This window comes from Poecilia mexicana, unplaced genomic scaffold, assembly GCF_051168715.1.
Source record: "Poecilia mexicana isolate PSO_F unplaced genomic scaffold, ASM5116871v1 scaffold_21, whole genome shotgun sequence".
NCBI lineage: Eukaryota > Metazoa > Chordata > Actinopteri > Cyprinodontiformes > Poeciliidae > Poecilia > Poecilia mexicana.
In genome coordinates, this window is record NW_028263390.1 from 15894632 (window position 1) to 15920935 (window position 26304).

The 26304-nt window shown below is 39.8% G+C and overlaps 2 protein-coding genes across 3 annotated transcripts in view; one reads left to right on the top strand and one right to left on the bottom strand.

Annotated features, from left to right (window-relative positions):
* The window catches only part of LOC106920671 (uncharacterized), a 35641-nt gene extending 20910 nt beyond the window's left edge, over positions 1–14731 (top strand). For both annotated transcript variants that reach the window (XM_014991824.2, XM_014991823.2), the window contains exons 11-22: positions 615–775; positions 932–1052; positions 1764–1909; positions 3099–3225; positions 4531–4560; positions 4679–4791; positions 5183–5315; positions 6377–6516; positions 10834–10957; positions 11564–11722; positions 12678–12843; positions 14296–14731. In XM_014991824.2, coding sequence (XP_014847310.2) covers positions 615–775; positions 932–1052; positions 1764–1909; positions 3099–3225; positions 4531–4560; positions 4679–4791; positions 5183–5315; positions 6377–6516; positions 10834–10957; positions 11564–11722; positions 12678–12843; positions 14296–14384 — 1509 coding nt within the window. In that variant the 3' untranslated portion in view covers positions 14385–14731. The remainder of the gene's footprint in view (positions 1–614; positions 776–931; positions 1053–1763; positions 1910–3098; positions 3226–4530; positions 4561–4678; positions 4792–5182; positions 5316–6376; positions 6517–10833; positions 10958–11563; positions 11723–12677; positions 12844–14295) is intronic.
* Positions 14732–14768: 37 nt separating this feature from the next.
* LOC106920672 (NAD(P)H oxidoreductase RTN4IP1, mitochondrial-like) lies at positions 14769–25429 on the bottom strand. The gene is made up of 9 exons (XM_014991825.2): positions 24871–25429; positions 24635–24786; positions 21952–22020; positions 21507–21631; positions 20682–20730; positions 20388–20524; positions 20115–20298; positions 16691–16786; positions 14769–15416 (listed from the first exon to the last, which is right to left on the bottom strand). The coding sequence occupies exons 1-9, from the start codon at positions 25130–25132 to the stop codon at positions 15240–15242; spliced, it is 1251 nt and encodes a 416-aa protein (XP_014847311.2). The 5' UTR covers positions 25133–25429; the 3' UTR covers positions 14769–15239.
* Positions 25430–26304: the final 875 nt, after the last annotated feature.

Below are 26304 nucleotides of genomic sequence, written 5' to 3' on the forward strand. Positions count from 1 at the left end.
TACTCCAGACTCAGTCCACTGCTTCCACAGGTCCCCTAAGGTCTGGAATCGGCCCTTATCCACAATCTTCCTCACGGTCCGGTCATCTCTTCTCGTTGTGCAGCGTTTTCTGCCACACTTTTTCCTTCCCACTGAGGTGCCTTGGTACAGCACTCTGGGAACAGCCTATTCGTTCAGAAATGTCTTTCTGTGTCTTACCCTCTTGCTTGAGGGCGTCAATGATGGGCTTCTGGACAGCAGTCAGGTCAGCAGTTTTACCCATGATTGTAGTTTTGAGTAATGAATCTTTTGCAGGTGTTTAGAGTTACTTTGTTGATTCAGATGATGAAGTTAGAGAAACTTTTCATGATATGCTAATTTTTTGAGACAGGAATTTTGGGTTTTCATGAGCTGTATGCCAAAATCATCAGTATTAAAACGATAAAAGACCTGAAATATTTCAGTTGGTGTGCAATGAATCTAAAATATATGACAGTTTAATTTTTATCATTACATTATGGAAAATAATTAACTTTATCACAATATACTATTTTTTTAGAAGGACCTGTATTACACTTTAACAGCTATTTTGAACTGAGTGGTCTTGAATGCAGTCTGCCTGTGCCTTTTTGCAGGCTTTGGTGTACGAGAAGGCCGGCTTTGAGGGCTCCTGCTTAGAAATCGACAGCGACGTTTTGAGCTTTTACGAGACAGAAGGAGGCCTCGCTGCAGAGGGAACAAACCTCGAAACAAAGGCACTTAAATCTGTGGGATCTTTAAAAATCATTGGAGGATTGTGAGTCATCTTCTCACGCTTTTTCATCCTAACCTTGTGCAAGTTAAAATTAAGGTGTCATTGTCTCAGTCCTAAGCCGAGTGCATTCAACTCTCAAACTGTTTAAGCAGCAGAATCTATAAATGGAGCTGACGTACAGATGTTTTCCTCTTCCAGCTGGGTGGGCTACAGCCTGCCCGGGTTCGAGGGTCAGCAGCACATCCTGGAGGAAGGGGAGTACCTGGACTGCAGCGAATGGGGAGGCTCTGAGATTCTGTCGCTACGACCAATAATATCTGTGAGTCCTGCACTAAATACGTTCCTCTGGCCCATGTCTGACCAAAGCAGATGGAAACATGTAATACATTGAAATAAGTGGAATTTGTCTAAAACTGACCTGTCAGATTTGTGATGCGCAACCAAGTTCTAAAGTTTTATACGCAAATTCTTAAGGTATCAACCTCACAGTAGAAATCCTGATTCCACAAGGCATCATGCTTATGGAGGTTAAATATTGTTACTGCAGTTTTTAATGAAAAGTCAGAGAAATGATCAGCGTCTTGAAATTCCCCAAGTTAAGTGACTTATAAATTTGAGCTGTTTCCTAAGTTATGTTTTTCAATTAAAATACATACATATTATGGGTAGCATTGTTCTACCTACAAAAATGTGGTAAAATATTTTAGCACCAGTACAAAACATTGTTTTTAGTTTCAAATAAAGCAGTCAGATAATGTGGGAATCTCATACTAGAATGACATGTTTTTACATGTCCAGTGTTTCAGATGGTATGAATAGTTTTTTGTGATTAACTTGGATGACCAACATTAAATTAGTGTTTAACAGCGTAATGAAAACATTTTACTAATGGGCTTCTTAGCTAGTTTTTGTGTTGTGATTTGTGAATAATGCAGATTTTGACGTGCTGTGACACATCCAGCATTTTCTTCTTATCTTTGTTCATTTGTGAATCTGGTGGATTTTATTTTTATTTTATTTTTTGTGGCAGGATTTTCTATCTCCTCACCTGAAGCTGTTCATTGACAAAAACCTTGGCCACCTTGGCTTGAACATTGACCTCACCGTGCCTGTTGTTAACATGGACGACACGGGCTACGGCATGAAGACGCAGTCTATCGAAGTCAAAAGTGGCGTGTAAGTGACGCTTTTTAATATATTCATCCTAGAAGTCTTTTTTGCTTTTTATCCGAGCAGCAAATGAAAGTAAAAGGCGCTTTGCTGGAAACAATCTCTTGACTACTTAACACGCCTGCTAAATTCTAGTAACGTGCGCGCTTTTCAAAAATGTTTTTCTTCCCTTCAAGTTCATAATTAGCTGAGAGTTCCTGCAAAGCCTTGTTGATTTACTGCCATTCTTCGTGGTTCAGGTGTAGCGGCAAAAACTGCCACACCCAGGCAGACAGGTCAAGACAGAGGAACAAATTCACTAATGTTTTTTAGTTCTCCAAGCCTGCACTTCCTTGTCTAGGTATGTTTACGTTGGAGCACGCTGCCTCACACCCTGCCGTGCTGTGGGATAATTGTGAAATTCAGTTTCACACTATGTGTGGAGGAGATGATGGCTCTCTGAATAAAAAAAAACAAAAAAAAACAAACACATCTACTCATGATCTCTATTTATATGTAAGCAAGAAACATGCAGCCGTGGTATTTGGTTGTGGTCTGTGCTCTTTTCTTTTTTTTTTTGTTTTTTTTTTTTTGTTTGTTTTAGTGTAGAAATAAAACAAACTGAGAGCAAATAGGGATAATGAAGAGCAGAACACGCAATGCCAACTTGCTTCCCAAGGGAGAAACTAACAAGACTGTTATTACTGCGGAGCGGAACATTGCGTCCTTCTTTACAAGGAAGAAGGAAGAGCTCACAGTGCTGAAATTCTTGCTGCGCTGCTAGTCTGCCATTAGGCTACACCGCCTCGCCCATGTTCTCCCGCCGTGCCTGCGAGCCTGTGATTGGTTCTGACGCGTTTGAATTTGACTTGCCTCTCATGCTGTTAGTCTATAAAGGCAAATATATTTTTTTTTAATTCAAGGAACCAGATCCAAAACGCCTGGACTTATGGTGATTCGCAATAAAATGCTGACATGCTACCACGTAGCATTAGCTGCGCTATTAGTTTGGATTCTGTCCAAATATTGCTGCAGCGTACGAGAGTTACGCACGACTTGGAATCTTGCGGTGATCTTTCTCAGGAATTGTGGTCACATCAAACACTAACCTGTCACTGTTAATTAAAACAGAATGAAATTGAAAATTGTCATGTCTGTCAGAGAGATCACGCTCCTTCTCATCTGCTTTGTTTTTCTTTTTTCTACCCCCCTGTAGCTGGGTTGTGTTTGAAGAGCCGGACTTTCGCGGCGAGTCCTACATCCTGGAGAAAGGCCAGTATGGGAGCCCAGAAGACTGGGGCGCGCTGCAGCACAAAGTTGGCTCGACTATGCCTGTCGTGCTGGTAAGAGCGGGTGACTCACAGGGAAACCATGAAATCTCACTGTTTTCGCTTTTGGCGGAAAAGTTGCCTGGTTGTTACTCAGACGGCCCAGCGAGTGCGTCGTATTTTAGCATTCTGTCGCTAAAACAGCCAATGTTTTTGTTTGGGCTGGACGGTTAGAGGAGCGTGTCTGACAAGATTTCACTTCCCCAGCTCTGACCCGCTGCATGTGACCAGTCACAACACTCATCTCTGTAGCACAATCTAATAATAAGACGGAGCAGATACATCTCGGGAGTTCTCAGGCAATTCTACACAGAGTAAATATCTTCAGAAGCATGAGTCACCGTCAAATCAAGACGAAAATGTGGCCTGTGGAAAGGGAACATCATCAGAATGATCAGAAAGGTGACTCATGCAGAAGCTGTTTTGGTTACAAACAGGAGGATAAACAGTCACTGTTTAAGCAGCGGGGTGTAGTGTAGCGTCAAAAATTGAGTGAAAACAAAAAAAAAAGATTAATTTTCTGATTAAAGTGTTCTTCTCTAATCACTTTATCTAAAAACAAGTAAAATCCCCGAAAATGTAAATGAAACTGGCATTAGAAGCCTATAAACCCACGAACGGGTTCATTCGATGGCAATCAAAACACATAAAAAAAAAAAAAAATTATACTAGAATCCCTTTAAGTTTAATGGGTTTATTGCTGCTTTCATTTCAACACATCATAAAGAAAAACATATTAAGTGGCTGCATTCTGCTGAGTTCAAAGCATTTATAGACCTTGAAGTTATCAACTCCTGACTCCTTCCAATGATTTTTTTTTCAGGTAAGCTGAGTAACTAAAACTGAGACATAGGTTATTGCTAACTTTAATCAATTTCACAAACAGATATTTGCATAAAGTAGAACATCCCTCCGCCTTAAAGGGTGAATCTAATCAATATATGTAGGAGAGTCTCAGCAGACTCTGACCAGAAACTGCTTTAAAAACTGTTCCAAGAACAATAACATGAATTATTCATGAAGTTTTGAGGAATCTTAATAAAAATGCTACACTTTGTGTCCCTGTGAGGCTGATGATTATAATTCCACCTCAACCTCCAAGGACATTGGGTCCATTTAAGCAACTGTACAAAAAGTAGATTTTTATGTCGCCCATTCGTTTCATATCGACTTTGTACATAACAATCGGGGAAAAAAAATGTTTGAGGATTTTTGTCGGCAATTATAAAGCATAGACGGTATTTTTTTTATTTTCAATTCTCTTTCCTTAGATGTGTTTTCATTTTAAATTGGTTTCATTTCTCTTTCCTTTCATTGCAGAATGATTTTGAGAACACTGCCATGCTTAAGGTAGGCCCTGCCCACAACAATATTACTGCGAAAAGTTGTACTCTTGTCCATCTGATGTGACTTTGTGTGAAGGGACGTGACTCATTCTGTTATTGTTTTGCTCTTTGTGTCCCACCAGGTGCAGCTTTTCTCTGATCCCGGTTTCCAGGGCTCTGTCCTTGTCCTGGAGGACAGTGCACAGTGCCTGCAGGATGGTTTCTCAGTGGCTTCCTGCAAAGTCCTGGCAGGGAGGTGAGCAATCCCACACACGGAGGGGAAAACTTTTCACTGTAACTGTTTTTGAGTTATGACAGGCTGAATCAATAGTGCTTACGGACACTTTGCAACAACCTTCGAAAAGCGGAGCTTAAACGTGGAGGCGCTGTGGCTGAAAAGAATAATCTCTGAGTCTGCTAACAGCTCTGCTTTTCAGTTGTTTTCATATACGAGCTGATTAAAATACACGGCATTGCCTACAGATAATTCACTTTGCTTTTTTGGCATTTGTTTATTGTACTGCTTATCAAATAAAATTAGCACAAATGCAAAAACATGTTAAAGAAAATGACTTGTTTTTTTTTTTCATTGTAATCTTCATTTTTTCCTTTGCATTCATGTCCATGTTCATGCAAATTACCCTCAGCTGGCTGGCGTTTGAAGGGCAGAACTTCACAGGGAAGATGTATGTGTTAGAGGAAGGAAGTTACCCAGATCTGAGAGCGATGGGCTGTGTCGGCGGGAGCTCATCCATCCTGTCGCTGCAGACTGTTGGCTTTGTGAGTCTGTATTTTGTCGATTCTTTTAATGCCATTCCACCCACCTCTGTGTTTCGGCTTGCTTGTCCCTTTAAAGGTGCAGCGCTTTACATCTTCTTTGTGTGCTGTGTTTCATAAATCAGTGTGTGTGAGGTAAAGGCTTTCACCGATTGTGTTGCCATTCGTTTTTTGGGGTGCTCTGCTCCCTGGAAACTGCTCAGGTTATTGTTAGAATCAGAAAAGTGGAAATTAGTTTTGCTGCTTGTTCTATTACAGAGTCGAACACTAAGAACTGAAATTCAGTCAGTTAGAAATCACTGGCTGCCTTGTTAAAATTCTTAATATATCTGTATTTTGACTATCTACACATTTTACATGGAAGGCAGTTTTGGCAAATAAGATGTAGTAGTTTGAAGAGAGATGTTAGATAATGAAGTGCAGCTCTAAAAATGGATTTTAGCCTGTTGATTACTACTAGTTGTTTTTATCAGTGGACAAAGTGTTAGTGTTTCTGTTGTTTCACCATTTTACACTTCCTTTATTGAGGAAATATGATGGATATGATGATTTCCATTGTTTTGTTATTATGTATTTGATGCTTTGGAATTTATTATACATATGCGGTGTAATTATTTATACCATTACCACTCTTGTCCACAGTACTGGCCACCCACAATGGAATCCATCAAGCTGCCTTGTGGTTTCTAAACAAGGCAAATGTTGTTACGTAACCCCAAGAGAGTGATTTACATATTTATGAACTTGTAAGAATCCATAAACTAAATTTAAATTGTAAAGTATTTTGAGTTCAAGCCATGTAATGTTGATTTTGTACAAAGAATTGGGCAGTTCAGTTCTTTGTCCTTGTACTCATAAAAGGTGCTGTCCAGTCACAAATAAGACACATCAATTTATAAAACAGGCCTTCTTTACAAGTTTCCAGACAGCTTATTTGCCAAGAAGCACAGAGGTCTGAGTGCGGTCGGTTTCCAGGGCAACTTCTGAAATGACTCTTATTTCGAACTGCGTGACCTGCAGTTTTCCGAGTTTGTTAATGCTCCTTCTTTTGACTTTCTTGGCAGGAGTTTTCTCTGCCATCCATCACTCTGTTCGAGCGGTGCGGTTTGCGGGGGAAGAGGGTGCTGCTCACAGAAGGATCAGTCAACCTTCCGCTGGCGGGAGGATGCAGCCGAGTCCAGTCCGTGCTGGTGAAGGGAGGCATGTGAGTACATTGTAACCCATGCCGGACTGGTGCAATCCAAATTATATGCATATGCAATTGAAATCAGATATTTGCATACACCAAATAAAATGACACACAGACTGTCTGAAGTTAAATCTGATCAAACCTCTCTTGTTTTAGGTCAGGTAGAATTATCTAAATTATTTCTATTTCCTAAATGCCAGAGAACAAAGCAGGAACTTTTTTTTTTTTTTTGAGATTTTTTTGTGTCTTTCCTTGATTTCAAAAGTTCAAAAGTACATTTGGTCAGCAGCAGGGATAATTGTCTAAACCGTATGACTTGAGTCAAACCTTTTTTATAGATGTTTGTGGAAGGACGCCCCAAACACAAACATCTGAGTTAATTGGAGGCACACCTGTAGACGTATTTTTCAGGCCACACCTGGAACACACTGCTTTCTTGTTTGACACGATGGGAAAGTCAAACGAAGTCAGAGCCAAGACATCAGGAAGGAAACGGTGCAACTGTACGAATCTGGTTCATTCCCCGAGAACAATTTACAGATGTTTAAAGGTGCCGCGTTCATCTGTTCAAACAGTTATATGCAAGTATAGACACGGTGGGAATGCACAACCAATGTGCTGCTCAGAAAGGAGAAGGGTTCTCTGTCCAGGAGATGAACGTATTTTGGTCCGAAATGTGCAGCTGTACCTCAGAACAAAAGCCAAAACCTTGTCTAGATTCTGGCTGAAGCTGGTAAATAGTGTCGTTATCCACAGTCAAATTGTCCTGTACCGACATGGGCTCAAAAGGATCTTCCAAAACAAACAATAACTGGACAACAAAGTTAATGTTTTGGCGTGGCCATCACAAAGTTCTGACCTCAGTGGGATGGAGAAGTTGTCCGAAGATCTGAAAAGGTGTGTGCGAGTGCATCGTTTTCTAAGAAAATAAAAGATGTTGCAGTGAACATCATGTTAATTCTTGTTTTTGGTTGTAACTGTTTTTAATTGTAACACATTTACTTACAAAAAACCAACTGCATTCCGGTTCCTGTTTAATTGTCTTATTGGCAATGTTTCGACAAGTTAGCCACAGACGTGGTCTGACCTGCTCCATTTTGTGCATGTTTCTATTCTAAGCTCTGCTAACAAAGTCAAAATTCTCTAAATAAAAAGTAGCCTCTTTTTTTCCCCCATAAACATAAAGTCTAATCTATTTGTTTTTAACGTTGTTGAATAGAGACATTTAAGCTCCCAAATTTCTAGCATTTTGGATTCCTCCATTAAACTTTTTCATTTTTCATTTGAAAAGATAAAAGGATGCTGGAGAACAAAGCTCTGGCTGAGTGGGCATGACATGACTCTGCAGAATGTAAGGCAGGTAGCCAGCTGTCAGCAGGCAGTGACTGACAGGCTCATGCATGGGTTGTGTTTCTGCTGCAGATCAGACCCACTGTTCTGTCAAAGTAATTTATTCTGCAATGGAAGGCATGAAACAGAGAGCTGTTTTTTTTTTTTTTATGTTCACTGAAAAGAAAAAATAAAATCAGTCTTTGCTCTGCCGGTTCTTAGAAGTGCTGTTTCTAAATGTATCATTTATGGTGGTTTTGAAGCTTCTTGCTTCCATAGTAATTAGCTGTGTGACAAACCTCTGCCTTCGAGTCTGTTAAAAAAAATGGATGAACTTCAGCAGATAAACCAAAAAGAACCCAAAAATAAATCTAATTGATTTTCGGTGATGAAAGAAACAAGCTGAAAGGTTGACAACCTCAAAATAGAAAGAAAAAAAAAAAGAAACGCCTGGCTTTGTTCTCCTTTAAAAACAGAGGCTGTTTTTAAACATGCTTAAGAGAGAATCTCAAAAACTCCTATCGCGACAGAGGGAACAGGAGCTATTTGTGTAAATGACTGGGTGTGAAATGGAGATGGAGATGTTCATCAGATTTCAAATCCAGAGTACTGCCTCAGCACATCTCACAGTCGCACCGCTGACATGCAGATCAATGATGGAAACCTGCCGCCGATGTGTCACATTCAGACTGCAGGTGTGAGTCCAGCTGAGGAAATAAAGAGCTTGCAGTGGAGTGGCTTATTCCCACTGCAGAGCAAAAATCAGGATTACCTCAGAACCTTTTAAAAGATTATCTTAGAGAGGTTGGCGTTCTCTCATTTTATCAGTCATTAACAGATCAAATATGTTTTTTAAATTATTGGCTTCAATCCATGAAATGAATCATAACCAACAAAATTGATTATTTTTTTACTATAAAACACACAAGGGAATGTACAGTACATTATATATATATATATATATATATATATATATATATATATATATATATATATATATATATATATATATATATATATATATATATATATATCATTGAATGCTTAGAGATGTACAACATCAATAGGACTCTAAGAGCCTTCATTGCAAACTCGATGGGGCTGTGGAAAACCACCCTTGAAGCCAACTGCAAACCACTTGCACAAGTGTCCATCAAATGTGGCATATACCAAGGAGATGCTCTGTCCCCACTGCTGTTCTGCATAGGCCTGAACCCCCTTAGCCAAATCATCAACAAGACTGGCTACGGATACCGACTTAAGAATGGGGCCACAATCAGTCACCTCCTCTACATGGATGACATCAAGCTGTACGCCAAGAACGAGCGAGACATCGACTCACTGATCCACACCACCAGGATCTACAGCACTGACATTGGGATGTCATTCGGACTAGAGAAGTGTGGCCGGATGGTTACAAAGAGAGGGAAGGTCGTCCACACAGAAGGGGTCTCACTCCCAGAGGGAACAATAGCAGACATAGAGCACAGCTACAAGTACCTGGGAATACCACAAGCAAATGGCAACCTCGATGAGGTCACAAGGAAAGGAGCCACAGCCAAATACCTCCAACGAATACGGCAAGTCCTGAGAAGCCAGCTCAATGGCAAGAACAAGATCCGTGCAATAAACAGCTATGCCTTACCAGTAATCAGATACCCTGCCGGAATAATTAGCTGGCCAATGGAAGAGATAAAGGCCACGGATGTTAAGACTCGGAAGCTACTAACCATGCATGGAGGGTTCCACCCCAAATCCAGCACCCTGAGACTGTACACAAGCCGTAAGGAAGGAGGCAGAGGACTAGTGAGTGTGAGAGCCACTATCCAGGATGAAACATCCAAGATCCATAAATACATCAAGGACAAAGCCTCAATGGACGATGTGCTCAGCGAATGTCTCAGACAATGGGGAACAGAGGACGAGGTGCTGGAGGAACCATCATGGGAAGACAAGCCCCTACATGGGATGTACCACCGACAAATAACTGAAGTGGCTGATATCACGAAATCCTACCAATGGCTGGAGAAAGCTGGACTCAAGGACAGCACAGAGGCCCTCATCCTGGCCGCCCAGGAACAGGCACTAAACACCAGAGCAATAGAGGCTCAGATCTACCACACCAGACAAGACCCAAGGTGTAGGTTGTGCAAGGAGGCCTCTGAGACAGTCCAGCACATAACAGCAGGGTGCAAGATGCTGGCAGGGAAAGCGTACATGGAACGACATAACCAAGTGGCGGGCATAGTGTACAGGAACATCTGTGCCGAATATGGACTGGAAGCCCCGAGGTCAAAGTGGGGAACACCCCCAAAGGTGGTGGAGAATGACCGAGCTAAGATCCTGTGGGACTTCCAGATCCAAACAGACAAGATGGTAATGGCGAACCAACCGGACATTGTGGTGGTGGATAAAGAACAGAGGAAAGCCGTTGTGGTGGATGTAGCAATACCAAGTGACCACAACATCAGGAAAAAGGAGCATGAGAAACTGGAGAAATACCAGGGCCTCAGAGAGGAACTGGAGAAGGCCTGGAAGGTGAAGACCACAGTGGTGCCTGTGGTCATAGGGGCCCTCGGGGCAGTCACCCCCAAACTGGAGCAGTGGCTCAAACAGATCCCAGGAACAACATCAGACATCTCAGTCCAGAAATGTGCAGTTCTAGGCACAGCCAAGATACTGCGCAGAACCCTCAAGCTCCCAGGCCTCTGGTAGAGGACCCGAGCTCAGAGGATGAAAGAGACCACCCGCGGAGGGTGAGAAGGGAATATTTTTTTTTATATATATATATATATATAAACATATTTTTGGATGCATAAGTGCAGTTTGTCTTTTTCTCTTTTATGTGTTGCAGTCTTGAGAATAAGCAGTTATTCAAAGGCATGTATATGGAGACACAAGAAGAACAATTCTGCCTTTTTCATCTTGAAGTGATATTTACTTATATGGGTTTGCTGTAATCATACAAGATGTAAGATTTGTCTTTTTTTTGTCTTGCATCAGGTGGATATTATATGAGGGAATCAACTACAGGGGTGGCCAGATTTTACTGAAACCTGGCGAGGTTCCAGACTGGCGGAAGTTCAGCAGCTGGCAGAAAATTGGATCTCTTCGCCCTCTTCTACAGGTTTGCTCCTCCCTGTGTCATACCTACCGTAGTTCAAAGCTTGTACTTAATGTCAACTTCTAAAGCATACATATGTAACAGACACATCTGTTCCTGGCATCCATTTTATTTGGAGATTCACCAGAGAGATAGGAATCACCAAAACTGCTGAACAGATACTGAAAAATCTTCTTTTTTTTTTAAGTAAATGTATCAAAGCTAAAGGTTCCTGGCATTCTTGTTTTATAAACACATTCACCAGCAGCGTGTACTTTGAGGTACTGTTCGTTTAATAAAAATCAGATCAGGGTTATAGTTGAATCTGATGCTTTGAAACAGAAACGAGGGTGAACTTGTCAATTGCTACATTTACTGTTGAATTCAAAACTTCTTTTAAAGAACCAGCAGCACATTTATTCTGCTTTTTGTTGTTTTGCTCCTTGTTAAAAAGGACCTCAAAAGAAATTCGCTGGGAAAAACCCGACTGATGGATCTTTACTTTGATTTGTTGCCCCTTTTAAAACCTAACTCAGAAAGAAAGAAAAAAAATACCCACTTTTAATCCAATAGCAGATGTCATTTAACCTCTGATCTTCACAGCTTAAATGTCTTTCCTTGTGTGTGCAGAAGCAAGTGTACTTCCGTTTAAGAAACCGGCAGACGGGTCTAATAATGTCAGTGACTGGTGATTTGGATGACGTCAAACTTCTGCGGATACAAGAAACTGAAGAGACGGCCGGCATGGAGCAGATATGGTCCTACCAGGGCGGATATTTACACTGCAAGGTACAAGCTGGTCGTTGTCATATTGGTAATGTCAAAGGCATGCATTGTTCCCAAAGGGCTTCTACGCAGTCCAAAAAATATGTATTTGATTGCACTATCTCCCAGATCTGAATAAGCATGGAAAAAGAAAATAGAGCATAAAAATTCAATCTGCAGTCAGCATGTTGGTGTAAGTTCTTATGTTGTCCCTCTTGACGGACTTGTCTATCCATCCATCAAGATTTAAAGCTTGAGCACAAGAGGATATGACCAAAAAAAAAATTGCCCTGGACGTTTGGGTCCAAGACGGTGTGTAGCTTTCATCAGGTAAATGTGCAGGAACCCTGAGGCTGGGACAATCTTCAGCAACTTTGAAAAATGAAACTAACGTAATAGTCCAATTTAAAACGAAAACCGAGATTAGGCAAATTCTTTGGACCGGAAGGACCGTTATTGAGTTTAATCCTGGAGTGAATGGAAATTAATTTGGACATTCAATCGTTTTCAAGACATAATTAAGAGAGATGTGCGCGTCCGGCGTACGTATCACTCACAGGTTCTTTGAGGTCTGGCTCGATGATTGTGATTTTAATTAAATTTAATTAAATGTGACAAAGAAATGGCTGTATAAAGAGTTGTTCATATTCCATTGACTCAGCAGCTTTGAGCCCAACAGAAACTGAAGAATTGTTTCCTTTTATGCATCGACTCACATGTTCCTAACCTTTATTGGGTTTTTCTGAACTAAAACAAAAGAGCATGCTGTTTGCTGACGACCTGATAACGTGGAAGTGTTACATAACAGAAAAACGAAATAAATTCCTTTATATCTGACCGGCTGCTCACTGGTCAAAGCTGATTGAAGACAGATTGTGAGATTTTGATAACTTTCCAGATAACTGGTGCACCAAAATATTGCTCTTCTGTACTAATAAGAGATGCTTGCTTCTGTTTCTGTCTAATTACCTGCATCCAGCTCTTGGAGGAGTGCTGCCTGAGTCCAAGTGGCAGTGTCACGATTGCTGGAAGCCGAGTCGGTCTCACGCCGCCGGAGCTCAACAACCAACCCCACCTCTGGAGCATCACCCCTGAAGGCTTCATCCGCTACATCCCCAAGGATGATCTGGTCCTGGAAGTCAAAGGTGAGCCTCCAAGCCTGACATGTGGCTCTTGAATCTTAAAAGATAGGCAGTCCAAGTTATTTATCTTACACATCTAAAAAGGTAAAAAGTCACCACTGGAGATTATTTCTTATGAAATTATTTTATTTTTCTTATAAAATAAGAAATAATCTCCAGTTAAGAGCTTTGATAAAGTACTTTTACCCCTTTGAACTTTTTTTTTCTTTTTTTTTTTTTTGCATTTTCACAGATTTCAATTAAACATTTGTATGTATTTTGATGCTAATTTATGTGATAGACAAATATAAAGTGGTTCATCACTATGAAGTGGAAGATTAATAAAGCTTTGCTTATAATGAGACACACGACTATACTATAAATACATCAGAGGTTTGTTAGGGAAGATTATTTAACAAACAGGAACAGGTCATTGCTCAGTCCATCATATTGTCACCTTCCAAAAATAATGGCCAGAGTCATCTTTTGCCAAAGGGGATTTTGGCAAACAACAAAAAAAAACACTTTTGGCATAATGTGAAAATGGATGGCTACACTGCCCCACTAGCATATAGTCAGCCTCTACAGAGTTTTGCTAATGAGCTAAAAGTGGAGCTAGGTATGCTGAAGCAGGGTGTGCCCTTGAGGAATGCAGTTAGAGATCACTGCCTTACAGGGGAGAATGCTAATGGCATCCAATTTTTTAGATGTTTTTAGCATTAGTGGCCTTTATTGGACAGTAAACTGGCAGGAAACAGTGAGGAGAGAGCAAGAAGGAAGACAAATGGCTGCATGTCGAACCCAGAACTACCACAAGGACTGGAGCTTCAGCACATGCTCTACCTTTTCCTTCAACTTCACATTAGCGCTATACTTTGTAATGGTCAGTCATTTAAAATCCCATTTAAAGAAGACATTAAAGTTTGTGTTTGTAAAAGCAGGGCAAGAATAAGAAATTGCAAAAAAAGTTAAATTGGTTCATTTTCAAGAAGCATTATTAGACAAATGACCAATCATTTCAGGTTGAAATTTAACTACTGTATCCATTACTCTTCATAATAATGCAATAATGTTCCTTAATGTTGTCTGTGCTTTTACAATTTTCTTTTGGGCGCATTATGCTGAAACGAAAATTTAACAATTGGCACTCTATTACTTAGCTTTCCCCTCAAAAAAAAGAAAAAGCTGTTCATTAGTGACACCTTGTGGACTAAACACTGAAATTGTGAATGAACTTTTCTTTAATATGCTAACTTACTGAATATTACTGTGTGTTATAAAATATCATATGCATATAACTGTGAGCATTGATCTCGCCTCCGACCTAGTCATTTAATTCTGATCAGGTAAATAATTTGCAGCATGAATTCCTTCTTAAATAGGATTACATTGATAATTTATATGCCTTTATGATTTAAAAAGGAAATAAACGCTTAATTATCTGGATACTAACTGACGACGTGTTTTGCATTTCAGGTGGACATCACTACGATAAAAACCAAGTGATTCTCAACACACTTGACAAACATAAACTACAGCAGAGATGGCACGTGGAGGTCATTTAAACGGCTTTGTTGAACTTTTTCCTCATAAGAAGAACTTTGTTGGAGGCCAGAAAGGACGACATTTGGCTTCAGACCTTTCGATGAGGGAGGTCAACACGGAGAGTAAATTTTCTAAGAATGTATTATTACCCATTAAGCATATATTAAGTAGGAACTTGAAAATACTTTGATTTTTTTAAACCTACATAAATGCTGTTACATAAAAAGTAACAGCATGCCGCTGTGTCCTGCCTTACAATCCAGCTGCATAAAATACAAGCAATAATCATTTGTCTTTTTTTTTGTTTGTTTTACCAGAATTATTAAAGCTGTAAAACTTATTTTTGTCAATAAATGTCTGAAATATATTGCATATGCATCACTATTTTACAAATGTGGAAAGGATTGATTTAATGAGAATTTATTTTTCTCAAAAAAAAAAAAATTCTGTTCAGATAATGTAAACATGCAACATGCAATACATGGCTATGTTATTCCAGCAAGAAAACACAAACGAGTACAAACAAATTCAAGTCTTTTACTGAGAAACCTTTAAAGATGATTAAACCAAATTCCATTTTATATATATATATATATATATATATATATATATAAAACATGGAATAACTTTTAAATGTCACCATTTTAAATGTACTTTAATTTCAATAAAGCATGAACACAGCATAATTAAAACACCGTTTATAAATAGAAAATGGCGCAGAAAGGTGAGCGCTGTAAGAAAAACATCATTTGGCTTTCTCCCTTCTCTTCCGCTCGTGACCTTTCCCACTTGGAGTTCACACTCTGTTGCTGTGAATTGTAGCACTGTGAAAGGTCAAAGAAGCGCACGAGGGATTCTCTTGGCAATTTTCGTCTTCAATTTTGCTGCAGTGTCGTTTCTTGCGCTTTTTGCTCAAACTCCGCGGCCTCTGTGTACTTGGCGTCTTCAGCCACCTCGACGACAGTCTTCCCCCTGGCGTGGCCCTCCTCCAGCTTCTGGAACGCTTGAGGCACCTGGCTAAACGGAAACTGGGCCTCCACAACCGGCAGGATCTGGAACGAACGAAAAATTCTGAAGCTTAAAGTAGAATCGATTCAGTAGGTGTTGGGTGAAAAATTATGAACCTGTCTAGATTTGCAGTGGGCTTTTTTTTTTCTTTTTTTTTTTTCTCATTCAAATGCTTCATGAGGGAATTTCCCTGCCTTCTGATCCTGTAGTTTTTGACTGAAGTTGCTCTGTTCTATTTTGTGGATTCAGGATAAAATGAGCCAGTACTGAACACAGTAGTCTCTCCCGCTGCAAAACAGTGACTATAACTACAAACTGCAGTGGTTATAGTCATTTTAAGACCTGATAACAAGGTCTTAAAATAATATTTCACAGCAGAAAAATAATCTCACACAAAAAAAGTGCATCCATCAATTTGATCACATGTACAGTCATAGATGTAGCCTTTTGGACAAAGACATGCCTTAAAATTCAAAAGTGATGAGCTGATGTTTTGTTTTGCTTTACAAAATATTAGAAGTAAAAGTTTTTTTGTTTTTTTTATCTTTTTAACACCGACAGGTTTTGAAAATTAAAATACAATTATACACGTGTGATTTATTTAATTCAGGACTGAAAATAAACATAAGCTCTGCTTTAACAGTGCCAAATGTGAGGGAGAGGTTAAGAATGTGATGAGGCTGGACAATCCTCTGCTAGTCCAGCACAGGCAGCTCAGCTTGTTATTCTGGTCAGCAGCTCTTGTCTTTAACAATGAATGGAGGGCGCAATGGCGTCACTACAGACCAGATAGTGGATGTGTGTGTGTGTGAGTGAGTCAGTGGGGGTTTTGTTATTTGTGTGTGTGTGCGTGTGTGTGTGCTTGCTCCCCGGCTTCCAGCCACTGGTCAGAGTGTAAGGCAAGCTGTAAGCCCCCCAGGACAAAAGGACAGAGGGTCCACACGCCTCGGCGACTGGCTGCTCAGCACTGTTTTAAAATCCATTCACAGTTTCCTGGCGCCCGACTCGCATCGCCCCCCCCCCCGCCGGCGGCGCACGCCGCCTCGCTGCCAGCTAAACCAAGCGAGGCACTACGGGAGTTTGATTCTCGCTCATTTACAGAGCCGCGGGGAAGCGTTGAACACCGGCATGTAGGGAATCCCCGGCATGTTCGTTATTTCTGCTCTCCATGATCTCCATCGCAGCATGAGGTGCACACTGTCGGGCTGCGGCTGCTGTGCAAATCAGGCAATTTCTAACTCTGCTACTCTGTCAGCACCCACAGCTCTGAATGTCAGCTTCGCATGATATGAATATGAAAGCAGCACTGAGGCAGTACCTTCCCTGCGTCCACCAGCCGGCTGACTTCATCCAAGGCGGGACCGTCGGGAGCGTAAAATGCCCACCTGTAGAAAACTCCGCTGCAGGTTATGTTCTAGGAGGCAAAACAGAGCGAAAGCAAAAATGAGAAATAAAACAAATCAGGACAACTGATGAAACGGTTCGTTGGTATTTCTAATAAGCAACGATGCCATTAATCGATGTCCATATTATTTTAGGACATCAAATTGTTGCTTCTCTTGTGCGTTTAAGCAGATCTGTATTAGGGCTGAAACGATTCCTCGAATGATTCGAGTACCTCGATTACTAAAATTCCTCGAGGAAAATTTACCTGCCTCGAAGCTTCGTTAATTTATGTTTTATTAGTTAGCGCACCGTGTTCCGGCCGGGACTTCATTTGCGTTGCGCGGAGCTCTCACTTCCGCCTCTGAGTTGTTGACAAAAGCTAAGTCTCAGCGGCATAAAGTCCAATCTTCAAGATTGGCCCGTGGGGATTTTATTGATTGATGATAATGCCCGACTTTTTATCGTTTTTGGGGAACCAATAAGCATCCTTAAAATGACTGGGGGAATGCCTGGAGTACGGCAGCATTTCTCCTCCGGGGCTGCTGGTTGAAAGCGAACAGCGGGAAGAGCGCTGAGGTGAGCGGATAGACTGAACAGGGCGGGCGGCTGAGTAGCTGATGCTTACCGTGTAAATGTAGCTTTACCGACGAACCGCACAATAAATTTCATATCCCGGTCAGAAGAAACGGGTGGCGGAGCGCATCGTACATGGCTGGTAGATGAGTTTCTGAGTGTGACCAGTGAAGGTGTCGTAAATATCCCGTATTGCTTCCCCCCGTGTTCGTCCCCCGGTCTAACGGTTCGTCAGTCCGCTGGACTATTTCCTCCCCTCCATCTTACGTTCTTCATTCGCCCTCTCCTCCCACTCCAGGCGGCATTTCCCGTATTTTCAAACCCAAAGCGTGACAGGTTAGGTGGCAAGGTGAGTTTAATTAATCTATTAAACTCACTGAAGATGAATACATAAACTAAAAGCTGGATTGTAGACATTTTTTATAAGCATATTTGTGAGCCTGCCTCTTTGTTATTAAATTCAATATAATTTCAGATTTTTCTATAACTTTTCTTCTGGTTAACTTAGAAAGTGAGCTATTATTGTTACAGGTTAGTTTTCTAAACTACAAAAAAGCAACTGTTAGGGATGCTCAAATATGAAAAATTGGACTGATATTGATATCTGATAGTAACACCGGTATTATGCCAGATTTACCAATATTTCATTTTATAATTTTTTTTTATCCGAGTACTCGATTAATCGTAAGAATAATCGATAGATTACTCGATTACTAAAATACTCGTTTACAACAGCCCTAATCTGTATCCAATAAATGTGTTTCGAAGCAAGAAAGTGATCCCATTTTACTTATTTTACTGGGGACCTGAAGTCATTGCCTCCAAAACTAGTTATACACAAGCTAAACTCGTGTAGAAAGAACGTTTGCACTCTGCTGCATGGCAGATAGTGAGCCTTCTTAATTAAACGTTGTTACATTACACCACAACTTTTAATGTACTTTACAGGATTTTCGGTGATAGACCGAAATAGAAACAATGAGCAACTGTTAAGTGAAGGACATAGTTTAAGAAAAAAGTAAAAATATATTTTACAAAACAACTGAAAAGTGTGGCATGTCCCTTTAAGTCAAAAGAACCACCTTTCTCTGTAGTTACTGCATCAAGTCTCTACTCCGTTTGGTTGTTCTTGGGATAATACCTCAAGGTCAGTCAGATTGGACAGAGAGGGTCTGTGAACAGCAACACAGTCTTGCTATACTGCCACAGATTCTTAATTCCAGTTTGGTCTAGACTTTGACTGGTCCGTTCTAACATCATTCGGTCACGGTCTTGGTAGAGGGTGAACCTCCATCCTTAGTCTCAACTCTTCTTCAGTGTTACCATGTATTTCGTTTCATCCGTCTTCCATACAACTCTAACCAGTTTCCCACCACACTGTTCAGGTTTGATGGTCCGTTTTAGTTTTGTCCCATTAAAAGCTTGCAATACTGTTTTACAACCTCTTTTTTAATGTCTTCACAACATTATCTCTGACCTGTTTACAGTGGTTATTAGCATCCATGATGCATTTTTTTTTTACAAACCTCCACAGAACAGCTGGATTTATACAGAGAAGAATTACACTTTTAAATTGGATTTTATTGAGGTCTATCAAAGTAAAGAGGGCTAATTTCACAATGGAGAGCACACATTTCAGATTTTTATTTGTAAAAAACGTCTTGATTACTTAAATGTTTTTATCTATAAAGCTCATTGATGTAACATAGAAACAGTTCAAGGTGCAAGTAGATTTTTTTTTTTTTCAAAGCTTTATATGACATTCAAGGGATGTTTTTAACACTTCTCTAACATCTGCAGCAGTGGTCCCTGACTGATTCTTGACATCTTGAGTTTATAACAAGCTGATGAGGTAAATAAATTATTTAAGTCAGAGTAGCGGGAGCAGCAGTCCATCTAAAAGTTGCAGGACACCGATCACCTAAAGACTGGAATAAGGTCCGGTCGATCTAGGAAACATACATGGTTCCTGCTATCTGCACATTGACCACTAGAGGGCTCAGTTGTGCTATGAACTCCTTGATGTGATGAGATGAAAGCTAGATGGTGGTGGTGAGGCCGCTGCAGCTGAGCCCCACCTAACTGACCAGCTGGCTGCTCTTATGGACAAAAGGCCTCGAAGGCTTGGCAAGACATGCTGTAATGCTGGTATTTGCTGGTGGGGAGAGTCAGTCAGTCGGCTGTAATCTGAACAAATACCAAATACTGCTGCGTCAGCGGCAAAAACGCGCACACGCACACACCAATCAAGTCGAATCTCCTCGCATGCACAGATTCACTAGCAGCCAGCCAGCCCCACTGCGGCCAGCTGTGCCGTCATCGCTGCCTTCACTGGACCAGGCCAACTTGACTCAGTCCCCACAGCTGCTCCACCCTGTCCTGTGTGATTCATGCATTGCAGTCATGAAAAGCTCAAACTTCACTCCTTCACCAAATTAGAAGATCAAAGTCTGAAATCCTTACTCCAGGTCCGATTTCCTGCTACAGTCTGAAAGGCAGCCAATGAAGCCTGGTCATGTGACGACACGATTTCTCCCTCCCTGTCGTACCAGAACTTCAACTAATCTGATCAACTGAATGGAAGTAACATGTAGAGGGAACTTCAGGTGTCTGAACAGGTGTGCACTCCAAGCTAAACTTTCTTGCAGCACTGTTGAGCATTAAACATGACACCTTTGTTCAGAAATCCCCACCCAAACTGATGGACTCATGACAAATACAGACTCATGTGCATCTGGAGGTGATAACTTGTGCACAGAATCATTCAAGCGATTCATGTTTACCTGAAAGGCTTTGTTGTGCAGGGTCAGCCCAGCATGAAGTGATCCATCCAACAGCCCCATGGAGTCGGTGTTGAGGAGTAAAGGCGACACCAGCGTTACATACTTTGCCCCTGACCAGGGCTTCAACAGGCACGTGGCCCATTCCTCCGTATCTCCTCCCACATTGTCCAAAATAACGTCGAACCTAAAGGTACAGCCACAAGCTGTTCAATATAACCAAATCTTATTGAAAGATAGGTTAAAATATGTTTTTGTCAAAGCATATCTCTTCACCTCTCCATCATTTCCAGTTGTTCAGCCACATCTCCTGCAGTGTAGTCAACCACCTCATCGGCTCCAAGGCCCCTGACGAGGCCTTCGGCGTTCTGAGAGCAGGTAACGGTCACATGGGCACCCCAAGCTTTTAATAACTGGAAAGAAAATTATATATATATATATATATATACATACAAAAAAAAAACACATGTAAACTGGCAGCAAGAAGTTTGTCTCTTGTTTATGAGAAAAACATTTGGTTAATGAGTCAAATGTTCCAGAAACAACAGAAAATGAATTCGAGTACCGTACTTGAATTGAGAATGTTCCGACACCTCCGGATGCTCCAGTGATCAAAACTCTGAGGAGGAACAAAGAAAAAAAACAAAAAAAACCAGGTTATTTATCGTGTTACTCATTTAAGCAATGCTGTCAACAGAAACCACATCATCCTGGGGTACAAAGGAAATTGTAGGATTGGAAGATATGACCTAATGCCTTGAAATTGATTCGCAAAAATCGCTGCTGTTTTTCACACATATTCCAAGTTAAAACCACAAATTTGAAAGTTTTTTTTTTTTTTTTGTTTGTTTGTTTGTTTTTTAGATTCCACATGACCAAAGCACATCCAGGAGCAACCAACAGCTCCAAGAGCCAACTTATGTTTAATTTAATCTCAGTAAAAAGTTGTGGAGAAATCTTCCACTGCGCACCATCCTGAGCACACCATCCCCACAGTGAAACAAAGTAGTGGCAGCATCTTCCTGTGGGAATAGTTTTCTTCAGAAAAGCTTGTTTGAAGAGGAATAAAGATAATAATAATAATTACCCAATTCTGGTTAAATAATTTTAATTATCTTATCTACTTTACTGGAGGAAACCCTGTCTGAAGACGTTTAAGATGTTAATACTTTTATAAGGTTTGGTTGGTTTATAAAATAAATCTTCTGTTTATTACCTTGATGAAGAAAAGAGGAGGAAGAGCTACAGTTATTTTAACACACAAACTTACAGAAATGACTCCTTCCTCATCAGGCATAACTTACATTTTCTTTAAATAAAAATAATAATAATAATTAAAAAAAAATACAGCTTCTGAAAGGTGAAAGGTTTATCCAAGGTTATGCTGCTTCTTGCCTTTTATTCAAGGAACTTTCCCTGCAAAGGCCACCTGCATTCACAAGCGCAGAGAAGGCCGTGTTGGCTACATAGGGGATGGAGGCAGCCTCGATGTGGCTCAGTGATTTTGGCTTGCAGGAAACCTACAACAAAGCAAACAAAAACAGTGTCGTAAATAAGCCTAAAAGAGCTGCGACAAAAGCAAGGCGCTGCAGAATGAGAGAAATACAACACAGAAAGAAAACAGGCCAAATTATGCGTCTGCAATTAGACTGCCACAGCAGCTACTGCCACCAAACAAACCTAATCCTAATTGCTTACACAGCAGGGCTGCGTAACACACCATCACTCGAAGTAATATTTTCTGCAGTGCGTTTTTAGATTTTCAATGAAAAGCAGACAATTACTTCTAATTAACCTTAAGCGCATGCACCAATGTTATACAACAGCCTCTATGTCTCACCTCGTACTCTGTCAGAGTCACATATTCTGCCAGGCTGCCTTGTTTCCACGGTGGAATAGCAGCCCACACCTAGAGGACCAACATGACATTTAACAAGGTGAACACAGCTGAAATTACCCGCCCACTCATGGTGTCTTAGTCTGCCTAATCAGCCATCCAGGAGAAGACGGTTCCTGCCGTTTATCATAATTAACTTGCTTTAAAGGATATTTTTAAACGGGCGGCTCACTGCTGCGAACAGTATGTTGCTGGAAATCTCCATGTGTCCTTCTGTTCCTTAATCATGCTCACATGCAGACGAATTCGCAAAATTGCATTTCAGCCTACAAGAAGACACTAATGTGGACATGTGGGAGACAACATAGTAGGCGTCCGTAATTATTATGAGTCACCTTAATGTACGAACCGACCAAAGAGAATCTTTTAGTTCCAAGAAAGGACCATGAATAATAAGAGGGTAACCTGCGTTACCCTCTGATTATAATACATAATCAGAGGGTTTGATTATGTATTATAATTCTTGCCGTTTAATGGGGGTGAGATAAAATGGCTCTCGTCGGTTTTGGCTGTGTCAACATGGTTCCAAATGTTTGTGAATTACTGGGAAAATAAAGAAAAAATTACAAATGACTGATGTATATTTTTGTTTGTGTCAGTTTTTTTTTATGCTGATCAGCTCACAGTCTGCCCACATGGACGACCCTATGGGCTTCTGGAGAAAAGCTTTAAGGTCAGATTATTTAAAGATAAAATTTTCTGGCCACATTGGCAGGCGGAATGTATGACTTTTAGAATTTAAAAACACTGTATGAACTGTAAGGCAGGATGCTGGTGAGGCTAGTGGTGAAAACTGGGTTACTGTACAAAAATAAAGGAATATCAAAAAAAGGGCAATCCCTTAATTGCCCAACTGAATCTCAAATCGAGAAAGACACTGATGGATTTCAAACATAATTATCTATGCTTTATCCATTTCAAAATAAGTTTTGGAATATATAAAGTAGGTTAGCATTAAGCTTTTGGAAACTGCTGATCTCAACCACACTGAAAATCTGTGGACTATTCCTCAAATTAAGAATTACTCCAACAGCTTGATTGTTACAAAAACTGTAGGTTGAGGTGCCCATTAGTGTCACCACCTAAAGAAAAGCGTACTGATCTGTGGTGGGCTTTGTTCCTGAATGTAACTGAAGAATATTCAGGGTTTCTCAAAATCATTGTATTAACATTCCAAACTTTTTTTTATTATTTAAATCTCCAGAATTTTCTTATGAGCTTAGTCTCATTATAAATGTATGACTGAGATTTCTACTACTTTATTAAGACCTTCAAAAACAGAAGGTAGAAAAGAAAACGGAGTAGGAAGACTAGATCAAGGTTTGCACCTGTGGCTCTTAATAATTTTGGCTAAAAGTTATAAAAAATAAATAACTAAAATCAAGTACCGGTAATGTCTTGAAGAGAGATATAATAACAAATGTAGGTTTTAGCAGTTGTCCTTTTTTTTTTTTTTTTTTTTTTTTTTTAATGGAATAATTCCACCGAATTTCCACAACAGAATAAAGGTACTAGTTTGTTTTTTTTAGATCCATCGTTCTTGTCAGTAAGCTGGAAACTGAGACTTTCATTTTTTATACATAATTTCCCCACAGATATTAACATCCCATAAAATAAAAATGTATCCATCTTCTTTGTTCAAAAGTTTTATGTTGTTCTTTATTTTAAAGCCTAAAAATCAAAATAAAATAGGGGTTCCATCATAGCTTTTTAATAGAAATTTTAAATTGTCCTTTTTCAAAATGTTATGTAACATTACATGGCTAATTCCAGGTTCAAAACTTGTATGGATTAAAAATAGATTAAAAAGAAGGAGATTTTTTCTTTTGTCAGATCTCATTTCAGAATTCAATCTTCTTTGGTAAAAGTCAAACAAAAATCATGCAAATCTTTTAAATCAGGGAATTTTTTTTGCTGTCCTTTTTTGACATTTACTTCCTTTAAACCCATAGTTTGGAGATAAATAACAAAATATTACAAGTTTCACTGCACAAATGCATGAACCGGGAGAAGAGTACAAATAAATTCTACATTTTAGTATTTAAAATAAACATGTACAGAGTAACAACAAAACAACAAATTGATGCTGCTAAGAGATAACAGTAAAGGTATACTGAATAAATTGTAAAAAATAAAAAAAATTCTGACAACTACTGGTGGTATCATGATCTGAAGTTGCTTTTTCTCCCAGATGTAACAGTTTCTTGCAAAAATGAATAAAACTATGAATACTTTCAAACAGCAGTGAATTTTCAGACTAAATTTTTTATGTCTGCTAAGAGAGCAGAGGGATTTAACTTTCTAACATCACAGGTACAACCAGTCATAGAATCAGTATGTCAGGACAAAAAAAAAATTAATTAAGTTTGAGCAGAGCATAACCAAATGCAGAACAACATCTGACAAAAAATCTGTGGAGTCACAAATGAAGAGGGCTGTGGATAAGAAAGTTCCCAACAGTTTGAGAAACTTGGAGAACTTCTGTAAGGTAGCATGGGGAAATGTTGAGAAATGAAGGGGTGGGTGGTACAGTATGTTAAAGAAGATTGAATTCTATTTTTGTATCAAAGGGTGCTTTGTGTATATTCTTCATTTTTCTAAGACAGATTTGTATTGAAGTGCTTACCTCATCTCCTGGAGCAAAGTGGGTGACCCCAGACCCACAGTCCACTACTACACCTGACAGATCACGGCCAAGAATGAGTGGAAACTCACTGAAGCTGTTAACCACAGACAAAGGATCCCTCCTTAAGTTAAGCAATGTAGCCCCGTAGCCCCCTAGAGAGGAAAAAAATTGCAAAGCATATTCATTTAAATAATTATGTCTTGTATTATTGCTGATAATGCCAGAATAGCACTTACCCCTCATATTCAGGTCCAGGGGGTTGAGACTGGCCGCGCTGACGTTTATCATCACATCATGTGCAAAATTAACAGTCGGGATAGGGATTTCTTCTGTGTGCCTCAAAACTCCACTAGAGCCATACTGATCAATGACCCAGGCTGACATGCTCTGCAGCCTTGAAGGTGAACTGCAGACATTTCTGCAGCCAGTCCGGGCTAATGTTTTGCTCCAGCCTGCAGCCCTCCCATTGAACAAACACAGAAGCCTGACGGATGCCATAACTCTGATACACCGCTTTTAAACCCACGACCAGCTAAGGTCAGCTTTAAAAATATGTCATTTGGTACCAAGCTAGCTAATTACTGGACGAAGCTACAAGGCTAATGTCAGCATGTTCAACTGGCTGCCGCAAAACATGCTTAAGGTTGATAACAGACTAAATACATCGGCGACATTCCACCTGTGTGGTACTGCTGTTCTACATTTTAATAAATATGAACTACTGAGCACAAACCTGCAGAAAAAACGCCTCTATCTATAGTACAAGTTATCAAACAAGCTAACCTCTGAACTCAAGGAGGTAGCCAATCAGATATTAGTAAACATAGACTCTGACCAATAGAGTGGAAGAATTGGTTGTGACGTAGTATGTTTTGATTCGTGTTTCCGTCACATTTTTATTATGTGAATTATTTCACGTCTCATTGTTTCTGTTCGCATGTTAGTTTAAGTTGTGTAGCTCAGAAATAAGTACATGTCGAAGATGAATGAATGCATAAATAACTAAATAAATCTGTGAAACGAAATGGACATAAACTCAGAAATAGGGCTTATTGAAATATACATTTTTAAATGTATATTTTAAAAAGTATGTTTAAATAATTTTATGTTTACTAATGATGATCAACCTAAATGAAAACAAATACCAGTTAGAAGAAAGTGGTTTCAGTTGGCATTTCTCAACAAAACACAAATAACAAAAACGCAAAAACACAAATTAAAAATTAAAATTTATCAGCAAAAAAGTGAACAATGTCAAGGTTTTAGAAAATGCAACCTGGTGAAATATCCACCTGGAATGAGGCTTGCTGAAATATCCACCTTGTTGATGGTTACTATAACAGAATAGTTTTACAGCAACTTTCTAAGATCCATCAATTCAAGCTTTCTACGAATAGCTACAGTTAGTCCAAAGTTAATATCATCCTTTGAGAATCATTGGAAAAATGTAAAGATTACAACAAGAACAAGGATGCTGTCCATCATAAAGAGCTTATTGTAATAAAAATCATCAGTAAAAAAAAAAAAAGCAGTTATAGCGATTGCTGTAACAGAAACAAAACTTCTTGGCTCATTGAAAGCAACTTTAGATTTAATTCTGCCATTTTGATTCACACGAGAGATTACTGTATGTAAACTTCTGGCTGTCATTGGTTCAGTCAAAAATCAGA